The sequence below is a fragment of the Ictalurus punctatus genome, chromosome 7 (assembly GCF_001660625.3).
Source record: "Ictalurus punctatus breed USDA103 chromosome 7, Coco_2.0, whole genome shotgun sequence".
NCBI classification, from domain to species: Eukaryota; Metazoa; Chordata; class Actinopteri; order Siluriformes; family Ictaluridae; genus Ictalurus; species Ictalurus punctatus.
The window spans coordinates 31,572,976-31,594,819 of record NC_030422.2 but is presented as its reverse complement, the minus strand read 5'-3'; the positions used below and the strand labels follow the sequence as shown (position 1 = coordinate 31,594,819).

The following is a 21,844-nucleotide window of genomic DNA, read 5'->3' as shown; positions in this document are numbered from 1 at the left end:
TTGCTGCTGTTGAATTTGTAAAATATTAAAGTAGGTTAGGGTTAATTTTTGGATGTCTAAGAGAATATTTTTATAATCTCCAAGATGAGATCAGTATGACCCTTAAACTGTGACTGTCCACGTTTGAGTGTGTTGGAGAGAAAGAGGAAAGAAGATCAGATACAAAGTCTGTATGTACTAAAAGAGAAGATAATGATATTATATACACTTCTATCTTTTTATCCTTGTCATGTGATCTGACTGTAAGAACACAGGAAGTGTAGAGACTTTACCACACACCACTGCTCTGTCAGTCAGTCAGTCATTAGAGAGACAGGATGGAGTTCAGTCCACTCGCTGTGATGCTCTGTGAGTAAATGTTCTCTTTCTGTCTTCATTAGAGTGAGTGGTGGGGTATAAAGTTGTTCATCTGCAGTCTGAATGTCCTGAGTGATGAGCTTATTGTGTGATTAGTACATGTGCAGAATGTTACAGTGTGCAGTCTGTTGGTTTTGTGTCCCAGAGCTAAGTTTTTCACACTTCAATAAAGTTAAATAAAGAAGAAAAACACTTTAATGAGCAGAATAGTGACCTTTAAGTTATTGTAGTTTTTGTTTATTTATTATTAAGAGAGCTTAGAATGTATTTCTTACAGACGGTAGTTTAGATTTCCTGAATAAGATTTAATCTTCTGGGTTCGGTGTCTAAAATGTGCTGTTTTCATTAATACACTGAATATTTTCCATATTTACATCATGTTCTGTTTCCGTTCCCTTTTTAGTGCTGATTTCACTTATACCACTGGCCCATGCTCAAGGTGATTTATATATAGTTTATCCATCATACTGTGTGTATATTTTATTTGTTTTGGGCTGAGAAATCTGTGCACAATTGATTGTCACAATCAAATGTGTTGATTTACGTACATTCTATTTGAAAAGCAGTAAAATACACAGAGTACACAAATGATGCCCTGTCTGTTTTTTTTTTTTTTCTTGATAACAATTTGTGCTCCCTTCAGATCTCTCCCCTGTGGAGAAGCAGTGTTTAAAAATATTTAAATCATGTAAATGATTATGTTCAGTAAACAGGAAAGTCTATTTTCACACATATCTACTGTAATCTACCTCATCAGACAGTGATTTATCAGGAAGATGTTACTCATGCCCCAGTAAAAAGGGTCTCGAGACGCCCCTAAATAGTTTTACGCTGCTTAAATGCCTTAACATACTGAATATAAAACAGAACACGTTTAATGACAGCAGCACATGGTAACAACTGACATAAATAGTGCTAAATAAAATGTGCCATGATGCCCCTGATTTCTTAATAGTAAGTAGGTTACACATATCAGTATCAACAAGTAATAAGAAACATGTACTCATGCTCTGTCTAAATAAATGATATGTACACGTGGGAATTAGTTTATGAAAGGTTTATTAACAACAGAATGTTTTATAGGGAGTCCTAAAGCTGTGGTGTCCATAACGCCTGATACACATGTGTTCATTGGAGAGACAGTTACTCTCAGATGTGACGTACAGAGAGGAGGAGACTCTCAGTGGACATACAGCTGGTATAAGAGTAATGAGAGACTCACAAACCACACAACGCAAGAGTTCAAAATCCGGTCTGTTGTATACGGTCACCATGGTGTCTACACCTGCAGAGGACAGAGGAGTGACTCTCAGAGCTCAGAGATCAGTGATGCTGTTACACTGACTGTATCAGGTGAGTCTGTGGGTGTTTTTTATTTCTTATTTAATATATTAACATTATTTTTTCGGGTTTGGATTTTGATCTGTCAGTAACTGAGACCCTGTTTGTTGAATGTTGACTTTCACTTCCCTGTCTAGTACACACAGATCTCTTTCACAGGAACCATCATCATGTCTTGTGCAGGTCTTTATATTAAGTTTGCAGTATAATTGTGGTGAGTCAGTCTGATTAATAATACACAGCGAACATTAAGGAAGAAGGCAGTAAATCTCACCTTGTGTTGCCTCTGCCATTGCCTCTTCCACGCTCGTGTAAAATAAGCCTAAAATGCCAAGGCATACCCAAAGTAAAATTAAAGCTGTTCTTGAACCATTTGGAGTACATGCATGGTTTTGGTCTCTTTTGAGATCTGGGCTAGATATGTTTACATAATTGGATTGTTTGGACCTTTGCCAGTGTAACAAGACTGTTTCAATGTATCTGTCAGGATGTTATTGATCAGTTGAATCAGGCTTCATATCAGTGTTTGTTTGTATGCCGGTGGACTGACAGAGACGTTGATTTTAGCTGCTGTTGTGATTGTATCTCAAAACAGTTTATATCAACTGAATCACAGAATCTGTGTAGATAGCATAGATCTGATCATAACATGGAGACAGTGCACTGGTGGGCCATCGGAATTTTAACAGGATAAAGTATACAACAGCAAGATGGCTGATAATCTCTAAGATCTCTACATTTCTTTATATAACGATAGTTTAATCCCTGTGATAACCTTGAACATTAAATGCTCTCGGTTGGTATAGACGTGCAGTTACTGCACAGACACCATGGATTTTCCCCACTCTCACCTCTTCACCTCTCTGATCATCTTCATTCTCGCTGTAGGGTCGCTGGATAATCAAGACCGGTGCAAACAGTTGATGTCACTACCCAGAATGCATTATGACGTAAACAGCATTGATGGACTACAAGTGCAAGGATTTTTAGAATAAAAATTATCTGAAAATCTAGAACGTATTTGTGTAGTGGATTTATGTAGCGGATGTCAGCGTTAATCTAATAAGACATACAAGTCTTCATAGTCAGGGTTCCCTTTAAAGTGACTGATTGCCCAACATGATCCTTGCAGACAGACTCCAAGACAAGATTAGAAAGTACACTGTTAGACATTAACATTTTGTTTTACAGGAACATACTAGGAACACTGTTACCAGGCAGATATTGTGAAAAACCTGCTTATAGTAAACTACTGCAGTGGCTGTTTACAGTTATCTTTTGACATACATTCTGTATACATTATTTTTTTTTCATATATAGTAAAATAGTTATAATGAACATAAAATAATGAACATATTAAAAACAAATGATTTTGAGTAATGACACATTAAACACACATTTAACTGAATACACATTTAACTTATTTGTTAATCAAATGTAATAGTAACAATAACAGTTCATTACAATATTATAAAATGTTTTAAATCATTCAAATGATGTAAATGATTACGTTCAATGAATAGGAAAGTCTATTTTCAAACATATCCAGCTGTAACGACTTCTACTGGATTTTTCCGGGCTGCTTCACATACAGTAAATAGCGTATTTATACAATTTCATATAATTTCAAGTACTTGAAAGTGACATGCATTCAAAACACATTTCTTCTTCACTACATCAGCAGGCTGATCCTACTTTCATGCATGGTGTCAGGGTTTTCCCCTCGCGCCGGCCGCTGCATGCAGAAGTTGTTCTTCTCCAACTTATTGACCTGGTTCTGTTTCCTTGATTGTGTATTTTGGATTATCCCTGCTACTGCTGTTTGCTGATCACCTGACCTGTGCCTGTGTTCTGTTCGCTGATTTTCATTCATGATTTGGATTTGTCTGCCGGTCCTTTAAATGAAACGCCTTTAACTGCACTGGCATCTGTCTCTACTTGCCATTTGTGACAGATGGACTGAATTGAAAATGATCATTAATGTTTCTCAGCGAGATCATTATGTTTAGATACGGAATGCCTGTAGATATTTTGGAGGGAAAAGTCCTCTGTTATGGATTTACTGTAGGAAGTCATGCTCCTGCTAATTTTTAAGAAAATGCATTTATGTTCAGATGGTGCTGCAGGATTTGTGCAGGATCCATAAAATAACATCTAAAATCAGTAAATACTGTTTTACACTACAATCTAATCATGAATTTTGTTACAAACATAATATACTGAATATCAGTCATGTAAGAAAACATACAAAAACATCTTGTATCGAATGTTAAATATTAATGTTTGTTTTAGACACAAAGCATATGTTAAAGCACAGTGAATCTACTGCTTATGTTATAAAGAGAAAAGCAGTTCTGACTCCTTCATCATTTCGTACCAACAGAAAAACCCACACCGACTGTGAGAGTGAATCCTCAGAGCTCCGTCTACACTGGAGACACCATCACTCTGACCTGTGAGCTGCAGTCGACTGGATGGAAGATTCAATGGTATAAAAATAATCAGGAGTTACAGCCTTTGAGCACTGAACAAACATACACACTCAAAGTGACAGACGATAATGATGGAAAAACAGTGTACCAGTGTTGCGCATACAGGAGAAACTACTACTACACAGTGTCCTACTACTACACAGAGTTCAGTGTTCCTGTCAGGATTACAGTGAGAGGTATGTCATGATTTTTCCCTTTTTCACCACAGGTCTGTTAGAAGGGATGAGAAAAAAAAATATTGCTTAATTATTGTAATTCCTTGTTATTCCAGAGCTCAAAATAATCTTGAAATACATATGTTTTAAAAGTATTTGTCATTTGTGGCTGCTGCAAATGCAAAACATTAAAAACATGTTATTTAACAAAGAAAAAAAAAAACAGGTCAAGCTGTAACTTTTCATTTTCCAACATGGGAAAGTCTTCAGGACAGAGGAGTTTATGATTTGCAGTTTCCCTGTAACATGACAGGCTGTGTGTTTGTTCTTTATTCATTAAAAGTGTGAGAGAAAAAAGAGGGGGCTGGTGAGGGAACGACTGTTCATAGCTGCTATAATGTAAGTGAGAACAGGAACTAACTTGTTTACAGACATTTCAGAACAATAAATGCAACTACAAACGGATGAAAAGTACAATGTGTCAATCATTAATACATTTAAAAAATTTAATCATTGGCAGATTGCTGTGGTTTAAAAGGAATAAAACACATGAGGACATGCTGTTATAGGAAAATAATCAGTACTTCAGGGTGGAAACAGTAACTCGGCTTCATAACACCTCCACATCACTCAGTATTTTTCTATAACAGTGTGAGACTGAGTGTTTTATTACTTACTTAAACTTTGTTAAAAGAAGGAAAAATATAACAGATAGTTCTGGTGCTTGATTCTGATTGGCTGAGCTGTGTTCAAAGCCATTGTAAATTACTCTGTAAACACACACGTGACCTCATTACATCAGTATTACTGCAACAAATAAATTGTTTTAATTGTTCAATTTTGTTAACATTTGTTATGGTAATAATACCAGTTTCTGGAGGGGAAAAAAACAAGTAAGAAACTGTCTATTCTTCAACAGCCGTGTTTTCTTTTAAATACACTTTACAGTTTGTCAGCCAGTAACATACAATAATAAACCAGACTACAATGCTAATTGTTTTGTTTTCGCTAGCTCACTTTATCCAGTCATATTAAGACGTATGATGAAGGTCTTCCTCTTTCAGTAAAAGTGGTAGATATCAAGCTGAAAGGTGCATTATCGCCACCTATTGGACTGGAGTATAACCGAGAATAAAGGGTTTAAATGCAATGTGTTGCTGCTGTGTGTTGCTTGGCAACCATTCTGCTAAATGTTGCTGAAGAACTACATTTCTTGGCAGAAGAATTATTTGTTATCAATTAATTATTGTATTTTTTGTTGCTGTTTGATTATGTTATGAAACCTTGTCAGGTATATGTAGTAACCATTTTGCTAAAAGCAATAAGTCACACGAGGCCATGGTTTACAGTGATTTTAGAACAGCTAAAGCCTGATGTGCATGGTGCTGAGATGAAACCATTTGATTGGAGACAAATTGGTAAGCAATCAGCGCTCGCCAATCGGCACTCGATCATTATATGTGACCTACGACACATCAAAGGGGCTCGCCGACACATCGCAGAGGCATCACCGATGCAAGACAGATATTTGGCATGGTAAATATCTGGAGCTGTCGGGTGACTCCACATCCTGTGGGGTGAAAACTGTCGGCACTGGCAGTGATTACGGTGATGACCTACAGCCAATGAGAGAGCAAGGCATGGGGTGAGGTCACAGTGTGGAAGGGAAACCTGCGAGTGCTAACTCATTCTTCACCCACTTTCTTTCTCTTATCCTTTTTTGGGTTTCTTCTGCACAAATCATCGCACAAACAACTCACACCTGTTGCTTCTGTCTCGTGTGTGTTTTCACATCATATATCCGTGTCACTTCTCATGCGTGTTTTCATGACAAAACGTTTGGACATCAGATACACAGCAAAATCCCTAGTGTTGAATTCACACCCTACAGTGTTTATATGAGTCCACTGGACTCTGGGTGTTAATTCAACACTAGGGATTTTACTCTTCAGAGTCATCGGGTGACAGAGTTGTTGTCAGATCCTGTAGTGTGTGACCCTCTGTTCCCGACCAATCCCATAGTGTGAGCACCACAATGACAAGTCGTGTAGTCTGAACAGCACAGTGATCTGCTGACGGTGAAAGTCGTGTAGTGTGAACTAGCCTTTAGCTGTCCTAAAATCACTGCAAACCACGGCCTCATGGGACTTAGTGCTTTAGTACACAGTAGGTCTGAAACCAGAAATCTCCAGTGTGTGAGAAATGTGACAAATAATCTTCACTTCCTTACAGTCTAAACTCAACATACTGTAATTAAATAGAATAATAAGTAGTTACGAATACTATATATGGAAATATCTTGTAAATAATTATAACATGGTGACGTGTGTAATTAAACACCTGAACTACACAAACTATTTTAAAATCTTACAGTTTAAGCACAAATTTACAGTAAATAAAAACATAAAATAATACACAAATCCTGCCCCATGCTGTAATCTTAATTATGAAAATAATTTTTCATTTCAGTTAATCTTTGAAAATGTGAACAAATTGTGTGTGAGTCATACTGAAACTGTTTCACTAATGAAGACTGGGTTTCTGTGGGAAAATGTGTATTTATAAATAGTAAACATGACTATGTAATTTATAGATATAGTAACACTCATCTAACTACACAGTATTCATATTTTATCCATAGTTAGTGTTTGTAACTATTACTCACTCCTTAGTTGGTCTTTTGTAGTTAAACAGGGCTGTAAAATAAAGTGTTTCTGTAAGAAACCATGACAGCTGACAAATAATAGTTATACTGAGTGTTTCAGGTGAGTGTGTGAGAGATTTTTGGTGTACACATAACGGAAAAAAAAAATAGACATTCATGATGAAATTCTTACTGTGTGTTAAATAAATTGGGGGGGGGGGGGGGGGGGGGTTGTATTTCCAGTGTAACAGAGAGAGCAAGGGCAGTACTGAGTGTATCTCCACAGCACTGGCTATTACAGTTGGAACATCTTGTATCAAATGTTAAATCTAAATGTTTGTTTTAGACACAAAGCATATGTTAAAGCACAATGAATATACTGCTTATGTTGTAAAGAGAAAAGCAGTTCTGACTCCTTCATCATTTCATACCAACAGAAAAACCCAAACCGACTGTGAGAGTGAATCCTCAGAGCTCCGTCTACACTGGAGACACCATCACTCTGACCTGTGAGCGGCAGTCGACTGGATGGGAGATTCAATGGTATAACAATAATCCGCAGCTACAGCTTCTGAACAGTGAAGAAGCAAATGCACTTAAAATGACAGTCGATAATGCAGGAGAAACAGAGTACAAGTGTCGCGCATGCAGGAGAAACCAAGAGAGTGGGTACTACTACTACTACTACCACTACTACTGCACAGAGTTCAGTGATCCTGTCAATATTACAGTGAGAGGTACGTCATGATTTTTTTCCCTTTTCACCACAGATTTGTTAGAAGGTGTAAGGAAAAATATTGCTTAATTATTGTAATTCCTTGTAATTTTAGAATGTTCAAATGATCTTTAAATACAAATGTTTTAAAAGTATTTGTCATTTGTGGCTGGTGAGACCCAATGCAAAAAACTAAGAAAAATAAAGAGGTAAAGCTATAATTTTAAGATTTCCATCATGGGAAAGTCTTCAGGACAGAGGAGTTTATGATTTGCAGTTTTCCTGTAACATAACAAGCTGCATTTTTACATCACTCAGTATTTTTCTATAACAGTGTGAGACTGAGTGTTTTATTACTTACTTAAACTTTGTTAAAAGAAGGAAAAATACACAGAATACAGTACGTCTGAAACCAGAAACTCCAATGTGTGAGAAATGTAAGAAATTATCTTCACTTCCTTACAGTCTAAACACAACATACTATATTGAATAGAATAATAAGTAGTGACAAATACTATATATGGAAATATATTGTAAATAATTATAACATGGTTACATGTGTGTAACTAAACACCTGATCTACACAAACTGTTGTAAAGTAAATTTTTAAGCACAGATTTACAGTAATTAAAAATATAAAATAGTACAAAAATCCTGCCCCATGCTGTAATCTTAATTATAATCTTTCATTTAAATTAACCTTTGAAAATTTGTACAAATTATCGTGGGTGTGAGTCATACTGAAACTGTTCTGAAGTCTGTTTTGAAGGTTTCTGTGGGAAAATGTGTATTTATAAATAGTAAACATGACTATGTAATTTAGAGATATAGTTACACTCATATAACTACACATTCATATTTTATCCATAGTTAGTGTTTGTAACTATTACTCACTGCTTAGTTGGTCTTTTGTAGTTAAACAGGGCTGTAATATAAAGTGTTTCTGTAAGAAACCATGACAGCTGACAAATAATTTTGGAAATCACACAAAACATCACAGAGGGTTTTTTTTTTTTTTTTTTTTTTTTTGTTGTTGTTGTTGTTTGCACAACATTGTTTCTTTCTTCTACCAGTGACAAAATCACAAATGTGGAAGGGCAATGATAATCATTATTCCCATAAAGACTACAGCCTACACTGTCCAGCACAGTTTAACTGGATCTATATGTGGTGTTTAATAAACAAATAAACATTTAAGAGTTAATATTAATAGATCTCAAAGCATATAAAAATAAACAATTTATTTGTAAATTAGCTAATAGAGTTGATAAAAGCAAACTGCTGCATTCACTATTCCACTATTCCTACATCATCATTATACACTCATGACAAAAAAAAAAAAAATCATCATGTGCAATTAGACATTCATGAAAATCTTCTTACTGTGTAGATAAAATGTGTTGTATTTCCTGTTTACAGAGAGACCAGGGGCAGTACTGAGTGTATCCCCACAGAGCTGGCTGACTGAAGGAGACTCAGTGACTCTAAGCTGTGAGATTACAGACTCCTCTACAGACTGGACATTCAGCTGGTACACAGCTGTTCCCTACAGAGACGGCTTAACTCAAATAAAAGATAATCATGGCTATATCATGTATGTGGAGCTCCTCTCAGACAGCAGCAGAGGATCTGGAGGCAACTACACTCTCAGTCCTGCTGCTCTTAATCACACAGGAGTTTATATGTGCAGAGGAGAGAGAGGACAACCAGCCTTACACACACAGTACAGCAATCCACAGCCACTATGGATCACTGGTGAGGAAAAATAACAGTGGGTTAAATAGTAAAGGTGTGGATGTGTGAATGTAAGAAGAGATTCATGCAACATGTATTTATTAATATGTATAAGGAAGTTAAAGAGTCCTAAGTGCTGGTGGAATTTTCCCCTTTGTGACATTATTAAAAAAAATCCATGTGCTGTGTTTGTGTGCTGTCTCCGTCCCTCATCTAGTCAGTGGTTTATTTTCCTGGAAACAAAGAGGACTAAGGAGATGATTAAGGATTGAGGATCTATGGGCAGGAGGATTTTATTATAAAAGCCAGATAGCCAGAACAGGTCAAAGAGATGTGACTGAATATACAAAGAACACGTTAATAAGAAGCACAACATTCTGGGGTTGTTTTGTTTGTTTGTTTGTTTGTTTGTTTTCAGAAAGCTTGCCAGAAAGACAAGACCATGTCTGCTTCAGGTTTAAACATGAATACAAACACAGATATGGCTATTAGGAGAACTACACAGTTGCAGATACAGATGATGTCTTTATGTTACACTGTTATTGAACACAAGACAAATAGCAGAGCTGTAAAACAGGCAAGAGTCAAACACAGTAAAGTACAATATAAGAGAGCAGAGGGAAAATCCAAAAGAGTAATCAAAAGCAAAGGGTCTAAACACAGCAATGGCAATCTCAAATTAAACATGGCTCTGAACTTTACATTGTGCAAATGCATGTGCTGGCCAAATGTAATCTACAGTGAGGAAGAGACCTGGAGGTGGTGTGCTAGAGCTAGGCTAATACTGAGATGACGGTGATGTCTGGTGGTCATGTGATGTTGAGGTGATGCCCTGATCATGTGCACCTATTCCTAGTTTCACCTCAAACTCTTTTTGTATTTATTCCCTCTGTGTTGTTCTGTGTCTTTGCTGATTTTTGTTCCTTTGCAGCAGCTGAAGGACTTTCCTGTGTTCCTAGTCCCAGTTTTCATTTTATTTCTCCGTTTTGACCTTTGCCTTTTTGCAGCATTTATGTTAGGTATACTCACACCACAAACCTAATTTCCCATCCTGCATTGCGGCCCACAAACATGGCCACCATGCACTTCAATTCACAGATTACGCACACCTGCATCGCAGTCACAGTATAAAGGGACTCTCGTTTCATTCACTCGGGGCAAATTATATGTGCCGTTCCTCTTGTCTGTAACTTTGCCAAGCCTGTTTATCGCTCATGTTCATGTTATTGACCTCTTTTTGCCCAGTGTTTTGATAACCTGTTTGTTGATCGCCTGACCTTTTGCTTGTTTCTTGATTCTGAGTTTTGCCCACGGTTTGGATTTGTCTGCCTGGATATTAATAAACATCTTTGCCTGCTTTTGCATCTGTCTGCTTGCTCCATCTCTTGACAACTATACACTGTGTCTTTGATTACAAAACCATAATTCTGAACACACATGCCCTTCTACCAATGTATTGCATATTCCTCTTATTCTTATTTACGTGGCTCTCATCTCTGTTTAAGGTGAATCTCCTCCAGTCTCTCTGATCATCAATCCCAGCAGAACTCATCACTTTAGTAAAGACTCTTTCTCTCTGAGCTGTGAGGACCAGAGTAAATCTACTGGATGGAGAGTGAGACGATACACACACAGTGAGGGAGTGTTAAATTGTTCAAGGGGATCAGTTACAGGATCTACATGTAATATCAGCTTCCTCTCCACATCCTACACTGGAGTTTACTGGTGTGAGTCTGAATCTGGAGAAAACAGTAATCCTGTCAACATCACAGTGCATGGTGAGTCTTCATGTAGTGTGTTTATTGTTAAAGGGAAATGTTTCATTACAGAATATTCAGAACTCTGAGTTTCCAACTGGGAGAACTGTTCAACAAGACACAGACATTATTTTCCAGAGTGAGTAGAAGTACATGCTTACCGATACCCACACTGATCATGATAATGACATGAGTAACTTACTGAGTATTAATCAATCAGGGATGTCATAGAACATTTAATTTCTCTCTGTTTATGTTGATTGCTGCTGTGAACAGATAACTCATTGTGCTTAGATGATATTTAATATGCTATGGTATTTAAACAGTGTCTTTAGTAGAGAGTGAAGGTGGAACCTGAGTTGTATCAGTGAACTTGGTCATTAAAAATGAGTGCAAAGTGCTGTGACTTTCAGCTTCACTCACAAGCAAAGTGTAGACGGTGGGGAGCGAGGGGAAAGGAAGTGCACATGGCTCAGTGCTCAGTGCTGTCATGTGTGATAGTTTCTCTGCACACTCTCTTCACTGTGCCACTCTCACAAATACCTCTGTGCACAATTAACGGCACCTTGATTTCATTTTAATTTTTTGTTCAATAATACCGCTCTGTACACTCAGGTGGGCCACCCTCACACTCTCTATTAAACATAATGTTTAAACAGCATAATGTGTTTTATCAGGTTACTCATGTTGTAGGAAGATGCTGTAGTGTCTCCTCTTGATATTTTCACAGAGCCCAGTTTGCCGTCTGTGTTTCTTTGATCATAAATTATGAAATACTTCCATATCACTTTCGTTTTCTGTCATCTGTTCATTAGTATGACAACATACACGAGGCTTATGTCACATAAGAGTAGCACGTAGTAGCACATAAGATGTTGGTATCAGAGTGCTTTTTTTTTCTTTTTAATTTTTTTTTTAACAACTACCTAAGCACTACATCAAGCAACTAGCATGATGATACCTGATACAGTTCCAATTTGTCCATAATTCAGACTGTGGAGACATTCCACTGGGTTTAAATTATATACATTTTAATTAGAGAGCATTTATTTGTATTGTACATGTGATTTTCTGTGTTCTAGATGGTGATGTGATCCTGGAGAGTCCTGTCCATCCTGTGACTGAGGGACATCCTCTGACTCTACGCTGTTTATATCGCTACACAAAGTCCTCAAACCTCCGAGCTGATTTCTATAAAGATGGATCAGTTCTCCAGACACAGACTACAAGAGAGATGATCATCCAAACTGTCTCAGAGTCAGATGAAGGTTTCTACCACTGTCAACACCCAGAGAGAGGAGAGTCACCGAAAAGCTGGGTCTCAGTCAGAGGTGAGAAATCATTTCAATATTCATTTAAATACAACTGTGACTGAATGTGTTGAACTCAGTATCTTTACATAATGTAATCTATAGCGCTGAGTTTATGTAAGTCTGTGTAAAATATGCAGTGTGTTCACATGCTGTTGTGTGTCTGTGTGTACTAGTGTAAATGGATTTATTTGTACTGCAGTTTGAGTAAAACATACAAACAGTTCATCATGAATAAAGTGTTATTATAATGATTATTTTATTCAGCGTCAGGTCCATCAGGTGTAGAAGCTCCATTCTCAGTGCTCATGCTGATCAGTAGTGTAGTGACGGCCTCTCCGTATCTGCTGGTGACCATCATTCTGCTGGTCAAATGTTACAGACCTCGAGGTAAGAACACTTTCAGTACGTTTCACATAATGAACAAACTAACTTTAATTACTGTGAAAAAAACAAAGGTGAATTTACACGTGACAGACGCTTCAATCAGTGTGACAAAGCATCTAAAAAATTACAAATAACTCCAGACTTTTAGAAAATACACATCTTGTCACATTATTTATATTTAAAACACATCGTAACTTACATAACAAATATATTGTATCTAATATAATATATGATGGATATAATTATTCATGCAGGCATTAGATAATGACAATAATAATACACAAGGTTGTAAAAGGAAGAGGTAGCATTTAATAGAGCAATAGGACACTAATAAATTGTTTGTAATAATTGATAAAGAATCTCTGACCTACATTTTGCAGTTACTGAAGATGACTGAATGAATGATGTTTATTTTCTAACACATCTTTTCCTGAAGCTCTGTCACGTGCCACTTCACTGTCCTTCATAAGCATTAAAACAAACACCCTTTAAACTGTGTTTAGGACGATATCAAACGCAGCTCGGTTGATTTTCTGCCATAAACACCTGGAATAAACTTTGAAATGAAACAAATGACTTTTTAAATGTCTTTAACAGCTCACACTGATGAAGAGAGGATTGAGAATGCAGTCATAGAGGAGTGAGAAAAGTTCATCTGTAAAAAGAGGATGCATTTACTGTCAAATAATTTCATCATTTCTTGTTCTTTAATGCTTTGTGGGATTTTAAAATAATACTGATTTGTCATTTTAATGCCATGCTGTTATTTGCTCAGCATCTTATAGACACCTTCATTGTTCTGACTGGATTTGTTAGCTGAAGCCTGCAAACCTCCTCATGAGGTGAAAGTTACCATGTGTGTATCTCCAATAAAGCTTACATGCTGCTAATGCAATGCAGAGTAAAAAATGAACAAAGACTCTTATAAAAATATTAATCAAGGGGAAATGTTGATGCAGAGAGTGTATATGGTTTAAATTGCGTTATTTCAGAATGAAAATGTGCAGTGTAATGTTTTCCGGTGTAGGTTGTATTTTCTGTAAGCTGACTACAGTCAGAGCAGTTGGTGAAAAGCCCAGTGTTACTGGAGTTAAAGTAAGTTAAGCTTTGTATGGGTGCGATATAAAAACAAGGTCATCGACTGTTATCTGAAACATGGTGGGAACTAATATTGTGTTTTGTGTCTTCTCAGTATTAGTTCTACCACTACTGTATTTGTACTGCTGTGTTTTCTTCTATTTCTTTGTGAGATTAGCTCTAGTTGGATTACAAGGAGTAGATTTACAATCTCAGTTACACACTGTTGTTAGATTTGTTCGACTTTTCAGCTGTGTGAACTTTAATTGTAGTTGTGTGAGGAGATTTGTGGATGAAATGATTTGATCAATTCAATAAATGCATCATTATCAGTTCACTGAATTATTTAACCTGGTAGCAATAATGCATCGTATGAAGTACAAATAATACTCTGAGAAAACTCTTGTACCTTTGTCAATATCAGCATTTTTACCATTTTGTATTTTTATACAATGATGTACTTTTCATTGTCTTATATTGTCTCTTGTCTCCTGCTGTAAGATTGTAATTTCCCACATGGGATTAATAAAGTGTTATCTTAAAAGCAGAAACTGGATCCTGCAGTATTATTCAGTGTAAGTAGAGGATGTCAGTGCAGTAAAGTTCAGGAGTAAATGAGGAATCAAACAGAAGTGATATTACTCTTTCTGCGTGTCTACACACTGGTACACTGATGTACAGGACTAACATAACACTGAAAATGTCCAAAACACAACACAGGATATTAACATTACAGCAGTGGCAGTGATTGACAATCAAAAGCTACTTAAAAAGTGAAAAACACGGTTTCACTGTTAAATCCTGCTAGATAACTTCCTCATGAGTGCATTTCTTCCCAGTCCTGCAGAGGGATTAAACAGTCAGGATTACAGGTGTGTAAATGAAGCTTGTATCTAAATCAATATTGTATATGAGCACTAACACAGTCTACACAATTGGGGATAATTTTTGGTAGATTTCTGCAGTGAGGAACATCACACACTTCTTCCAGGGGACAACTGTAGCAGGAAAATAGTTTTATGCATATTTTACTGTATAAATAAACATTTATTCCCTTTTGTTACTGTAAGATGCCACGCTACACCTCCAGCAGCCAGCAGAGGGCAGTAGCAGTGTACAGTGAGCGCTGCCATTCAGGAAAACTCAGTTACCCAGAATTCTCCAGGCTGATTAACCTGGATTTCCTGCACCTGCCAGGCAGGTTACTTAAGGACAGCCTTTGATAAAGCTTTGTAGAGGGGTGACTTGCATGAGATAGCAGGCCAGGCCTTTATCTGTGGTGAAGTTTAAAAAGTAACATGAAAAAGGAAGATAAGAACTAAAAAGAAATAGAAAATTAACTGAAAAGAAAAGCAGAGGAAAGAAAGGACTAGAGAAAGTGCCCCAATCACACCCTAAACCTTTATTTCACCAATATATAAACCCTGCTTGGCCATGTATTTATAATCAAGCAGGAGTTTTCACTCTGCAGTTGGGTTCACACTGAACTGTATCGTAACAGTTACATATCATTTGTGTATGAGATTCTAAAGCTCAGGTTGTTAGATGTCATTAGCTTGTGTTATGAAGGCAACAGAAGTGATATTCAGTGAGAAAACTTACTCTGGGCTTAACTAAAGCTCGACATGCTCCACCTCCAACTCTGCTCCTGCTCCACTGCACGAACATTTATCATGTCAGCAGTCACAAAAAAAAAAATCAGTAACAGTATCATACTGACAGTTACAATGTTTGTATTAGGTTTGGCAAAAAAAGAAAAAGCCATGTCCATAAATATTTGGACACTGAGTAAGTTACTGTTATTATCTCTGTGATGCTCTGGGAGTAAACTTTCTCTCTGTGTCTTCATCAGAGTGGGTGGTGGGGTATAAAGTTGTACACAGGACAGTAGTATAAGAGGAGATAATCATCACTAATAACTGAATATGCCCATGTGCAAAAAGAACCAGGGGTTGTGTTACCCGAGACCTGCTCCTGCTACAGATCCCAATTACATAGCTGTTTCTTCTAAAGATAAGTGAGAAAACTTATATAAACATTAACATATTATAAAGTGACCATCGAGCCCTGAACAAGACCCGATTGTTACCAAGATTAGCTAACTAGTTTATCGATAGTGTTCATTATCAAATGCAACTTAAACACACTATCTAGCTAACTAAAGAAATAATAATGTACATAAAATGCTTATTTTAATCTGGAATATACCATTAATATACAGTTCAGATTCACTGTAACTCATGTACTTCAGTACCTAAACAATGTTCAAAGTGACAACAGGAACACTACTGTTCATTACCGGATATGACGACATGTGCAGAAAGTCATTGTACCTACCTGGAAATAATAATGTAAATACAATTAGCATTAACATTTAATATAAAGAATACATTAATTTTCATCACAAATCACAAAAGGACACATTTTAATTTCATTAAATCACTTGATGTTTAATAAAACTGTGTTAAATACATGGGTGTAGGAGACTTTATACATGGGGAGGACATGTCTCTACCACACTTCAAAATCTAGGTTTTGTCCCCCCACTTTTTCCTAATCTCAAATGTTATTTCTCATTGCCTGCCTGTCTCCGAGGATTTCTCATAAGCAAAACCTTGTATATATTTTCAGAGAGGTGTCTTCTCTTACACAATGAAAGTGGAATGGATTCATTAGGAGATGACGCGAATATTCCGTGACCATCAGTGGAAAAAAACTCGAGTCCTGAGGTGAAGGCGGTTACGACACAGCATTCAGACTCTCTTGAGCACATGAACATACAGATGAAAGATTCACCACTTTGTATTTGAGGTAGGATATCGTAGCTATTTCAGCCCATGCTGATGGTTTGCTGGTTTTGATCGACTGTACAGACTAAACAAAGGTTGCTCTAACTCTGAACATACTTAAGGAATGATTCTCGAATTGCTAGTCTGAGCAAGTCTATTAACAGAACGAACATTAACTGGGTAAACAAACGCGCGATAATTATTACCGTATTTACCTTTTATTTTCTTCATTGCTCCCGGGTTTATTTAGGGTATACTCGTGCTCGGATTGGTTCTTCGCGTGATGACGTAACGAGGACTGATGATGATTGATGTGGTGGATAACCAATAGCAAGAACCTGAGAGTTTGTACAGCAGTGAAAGTGAAACTCACCAAACAAGATATACACGATCGAGTCGTAACGTCGTAAATCAATGCGATTGGTCATTAGAATAAAAAGTCATGAAAAGTAATTAGAAATGAGCATTTAAGTGCTTTATTTTATTTTATTTTTTAAAGTATTTTGGGGGGAGCATGCCCCTCCCTTCCCTATCATTTCATCGCTCCTACGCCCCTGGTTAAATATCATCTACACAGCACACTGCATTTTTAACTCTATAATGGGAAAAGTCTCTGGTTACCAAGTTAGATGTCATTTTAAAAGATTAAAAGTTGAATGTGATGATCCATGACTATTATTTACTAATGATTCACTGCATTAGCAACACTGCTAAAGTCTCTAACACAAGCTAATACTGAACCATTAACATCACAGTGCAGGTGGAAGATAACTACATTAGACTGCACGGCAAGAAAAGTAAACAAATGACGCTATTAGTAAACACTGCAGTGCTCTAAATATTTAAATCTATTATACAACAAATCGCCTGATATATTTCAGGTTTTATAAAATATTACAGGGATTTTTTAGGAAATTTCTTAGGATAGTCTCACATTTCTCCTTCATGGTCCTGGCTTCAGGTGGACAGGACTGTACCATCAGAGGAGAGAAAAGGGGGAGTGGAACCACTTCTAAATAAATGTTACTCACAGTGAGAGTGTACACACCTTTAATAAAAATGTGTTTATTTTTACACAAAATGATCGACTGCTACTTTTACGAAAACACCAGTGTGTACAGACTGTTCTCAGTGTACATGAGCAGACTGAACGGTGATAAGATATATTTTAATCAGTTCTGTTTAAATCTATTACAGTGTAGATAAGGTCAGGATTAACATTACACTGCAGTTACCACTAGAAGGAGTCAAAGGCATTTTAGTTTTACTTTTCAATCACTGGCCTCCACATACTGAGTTATTTCCTGTAGCCTTCCTGTCAGCTCCGACCAGTCCCTTACAAAAAAACCCTACAGGAATCCTGCAGGAATATTATGCAGATATCCTACAGGATTTTCAGCTCATTTCCAGGAATTCTATGAAGAAAAAAATATATATGCAGGAATTATACCCTCCGGGAATGATGTCCTGCACTCTCAGAAAGGATGGGTTAATATCCTCCAGATCTTTGTGTTATTACTATTTCATTGTGTGTTAAATTATCCAATAAATGTGTTTTTTTTTAAATAAAAAAAAGTACAGAAGAGTGAGGAAAACGTGTTAAATTATCATCCAATCAAGTTGTGAACTGCGGTGCCGATGTCATCATCCAAATCTTAACTCGCCTCAAAGTGAATGTTCGCTGCTTTGACCTTTTGATTGTGACAACACAGTCTGAGTCCTGAGACGAACAAACTAAATGACCGCAGGTGTGGTGACAGGCTGGAGGCTGGCGCACAAAAGGGAAAGAGCGCTCCTCCCGCGACTGCCGCTGTGGTGCTGAAGAGACAGCTACGTTTCAGCACCACCAATGTTTTGGACAGCCGGAGGGTGCATAACTGCGAGGCGGGGCCGCTGACACACACACAGCTGGCGGCTAATGATCAGCGTGGCTGCCCTCCATCATCTAGCAGCCAACGGGAGAATATTAAACGGCCATCCTCCACTAGCAAAGGGAGAGAGGGCTCCCAAGGCATGCATGCTAATTTGTTGTGTGTTTCTTGCAGAGGATTCCAACACGACAGAAAACTTTGCCCCTTGGCTGCACATGCAGCGTTTCCTGACTGCAGAATGGGATCCCAGCTGCTTGGTAAAACCACTTCACCCTACGGCATCACCTTTGCATCCACACCCTCTCAGACTTTAAATAAACTCTCCATGGTTGACTCTTAAATGGCCTCCTGTGTGTCTATGCTCTGCCCACCGCTGGCTAGATTCCCTACAGTGGTGGAGGATGCGGGCTTGAGCACAGACCCACCCACATAAAAGAAAAAAAAACAACCCACATCGGGAAAAAAAATGGATCCCTTGCTACAGCACCTCATGGAGACTAATCTCCAGCAGTCTAATCCCAGGCTGTGAAGCAGCAGCTCACCCAAAGCCTGCAGATCACAACCCGTGAGATTCTGGCGCAGAAAACAATGACCCCTGTGGCCGCCACACCACTCCCTGACCCTGGCCGAGAAGCTCGGCGCCTTCTTCCACACCTGATCCCAGAAGGCGACATCGAGGCCTATCTAGAGGCCTTCGAATGGGTCGCCCACCGAGAAGAATGGCCACGCATCCTCGGCCTGCTGCTCTCCGGAGAAGCATGCATGGCGTACTACGCCCTCTCTCCGGAGGACACAGCGGACTACAGAGAAGTGAAGAGGGACATCCTAGCATGGTGTGACAAACCCACCACCAGGCGGCCGCGGAGTTCCATCGATGGAGCTACAGGCCTGGAGTCAAGCCACGTGGGCAGATAGACACCCGCCTGTTCATCACCAAGAAGTGGCTCCAACCAGACCAAGGCACCGAGGTTGCAGAGAAAGTGGCCATGGATCGGTTCCTGAGAACTCTACTTTCTCCCAAATATCATGAATACATATTGGGGTCATGAATACATATTGGTCATTGTGGTCTATGCCACCCGGTACCTCGAGGTGGTGTCACTACACAAAACCACCTCTCACAACATCGCTAGAGAACTGGTGCTCCTGTTCAGCCATTTGGGGATCCCAAAGGACATACTGACAGACCAAGGTATGCCTTTTATGTCGAAACTAATGTCTGTTCTGTGTCGGCTGTTGCAGGAAAAACACCTGAAGGCGTATGTCTATGACCCACAAACTGATGGGTTCGTCGAAAGGTTTAACCAAACCATGAAGCAGATGCTGCGCCAGGTGGTAGACGAGGAAGGGAGGAACTGGGACCTTCTCCTGCCTTACGTCCTCTTCTCCGTCCGGGAGTGCCCCCAAGCATCCATGGGCTTCACACCCTTCAACATCCTCTTCGGATGGAGACCTTGAGGGCTACTGGACTACTGGCGATCGGGTTACCTTGCTAGTGCCAAATAGCTCCTGTAAGTTCCTAGCAAGGCACATTTACAGTCCTCGAGAGGAAGGGCACCGTGAACTATCACCTGCAGCAGCCTGGTAGGTGAGCAGAGACAAAAACGTATTACCTGCTGAAGAAGTGGGTGGAGCCGGCCCCCATATTGTCTGCGTTTGCTGCTCAGACACAGATCACAACGAGGGTGTCTTGGTCCAGCAGGGGGAAGACCTCACCACCACACAAAGACAGGAGCTAACGGAGATGGTGGGCCAGTTCACGGATTTCTTTTCTACCTCCCCAGGGATGAAGCAGCTGGTCCATCACAAGTTCAAGACCCGTCCGGGATTGGTGGTAAGACAGCGGCCCTATCGTGTCCCGGAGGCCCGCCGCAAAGCTATCGAGGAGGAGGTCGACCGGATGCTGCCGGACAGCATCATAGAGGAGTCCAACAGTCCCTGGTCCAGCCCCATCATGGTCGTGCCGAAGCCCCACGGAAGTATGTGCCTCTGCAATGACTTCCGGAAGCTGAACCAGGTCTCAGATTTTGACAGCTATCCCCACCGTAGAGTGGATGACCTAGTGGAACGATTGGGGAGGGCCTGGTTCATATCTACCCTGGACCTGACAAAAGGGTACTGGCAAGTAGAGCTGACCACAGAGGCAAGACCGAAGACAGCCTTCAGCATGGCAAACAGCCACTGGCAGTACCGGGTTCTCCCCATCGGGCAATACGGAGCACCCGCAACATTCCAGCATCTGATATTCCAGCATCTGTCTGACACCTGGACCAATAGAAACCGTCCACGCACTGCTGTTATCAGTGTATAAATACTTTTGGTTTGCATGAATGAAGTGGGATGTCTTTATGAGCATGCAAGAAGTCAGTGTGTGTTCATTTTAGACCCCCCAGGCCTGAACGCTCCACGGTAAACCACACTTTCTAAAAGTTAATAGAAGTTAATGGTAAAACAGGCTGGAAGGCATGACGGACAATGTTGTGGATAAAAATGACATGAAATAAACATGAGGGAGACCTAGTATGAGTAATATGTAATTTTATTGATAATTCACAGGACTGGTGGGTGTGTAATCTTGAGGAGAGTGGTAGGGGGAAGAAAATGGGGTGTGTCCTGGGGATATGGGATAGTCAGCAAAGGTGAAATAAGGAGACCACTGAGAGTAGGGCGGACTGACAGGTGAGAGGAGGGAAGAATGGTCAGATTCAAATCCAGCCCCTCCAGTAAAGGAGAGAAGGAAAAATGACGACGGGCACCTAGACACACAGAAGCGGTATTAGGCGGATATTGACGAATTGGATTTACACTTTAAGAGTAACACACTATGGTTTATTAGTCAAAAAGAAGTATAAGAGCTGAGGAGTGCAAACACACACACACACACTCTCGTACAGTCAAGGGCGGGCATGTAGACATAACACACACATACACACACACTCTCTGTCTCTCTCTCTCTCACACACATAACATTATAACTTTATAAGAATAATAAAAAGAAGTATTAAGATATTATAAGGGTAATATCTTATAATAATAGAATATAAAAATAAAGAGTAGTACGATATATAGGATAGTAGAAGGGTAATATATAATTATATATAATATATAATATATGTTTTTCAAAACATAATGGTAACTTGGAAAGGCCTTTTTCAAAACATAATGGTAACTTGGAAAGGCCTTTTTCAGAACCTAATGGTAACTTGGAAAGGCCT

At 38.8% G+C, this 21,844-nt stretch overlaps 1 protein-coding gene across 1 annotated transcript in view; it reads left to right on the top strand.

Annotated features, from left to right (window-relative positions):
• LOC108261482 (B-cell receptor CD22) overlaps window positions 1-21,844 on the top strand; it is a 44,558-nt gene that overhangs the window by 1,231 nt on the left and 21,483 nt on the right. The window contains exons 2-8 of the mRNA XM_053681859.1: window positions 1,524-1,710; window positions 4,082-4,366; window positions 7,427-7,726; window positions 9,124-9,459; window positions 10,944-11,033; window positions 12,278-12,526; window positions 12,773-12,895. Of these exons, the coding sequence (XP_053537834.1) occupies window positions 1,524-1,710; window positions 4,082-4,366; window positions 7,427-7,726; window positions 9,124-9,459; window positions 10,944-11,033; window positions 12,278-12,526; window positions 12,773-12,895 (1,570 nt within the window). The remainder of the gene's footprint in view (window positions 1-1,523; window positions 1,711-4,081; window positions 4,367-7,426; window positions 7,727-9,123; window positions 9,460-10,943; window positions 11,034-12,277; window positions 12,527-12,772; window positions 12,896-21,844) is intronic.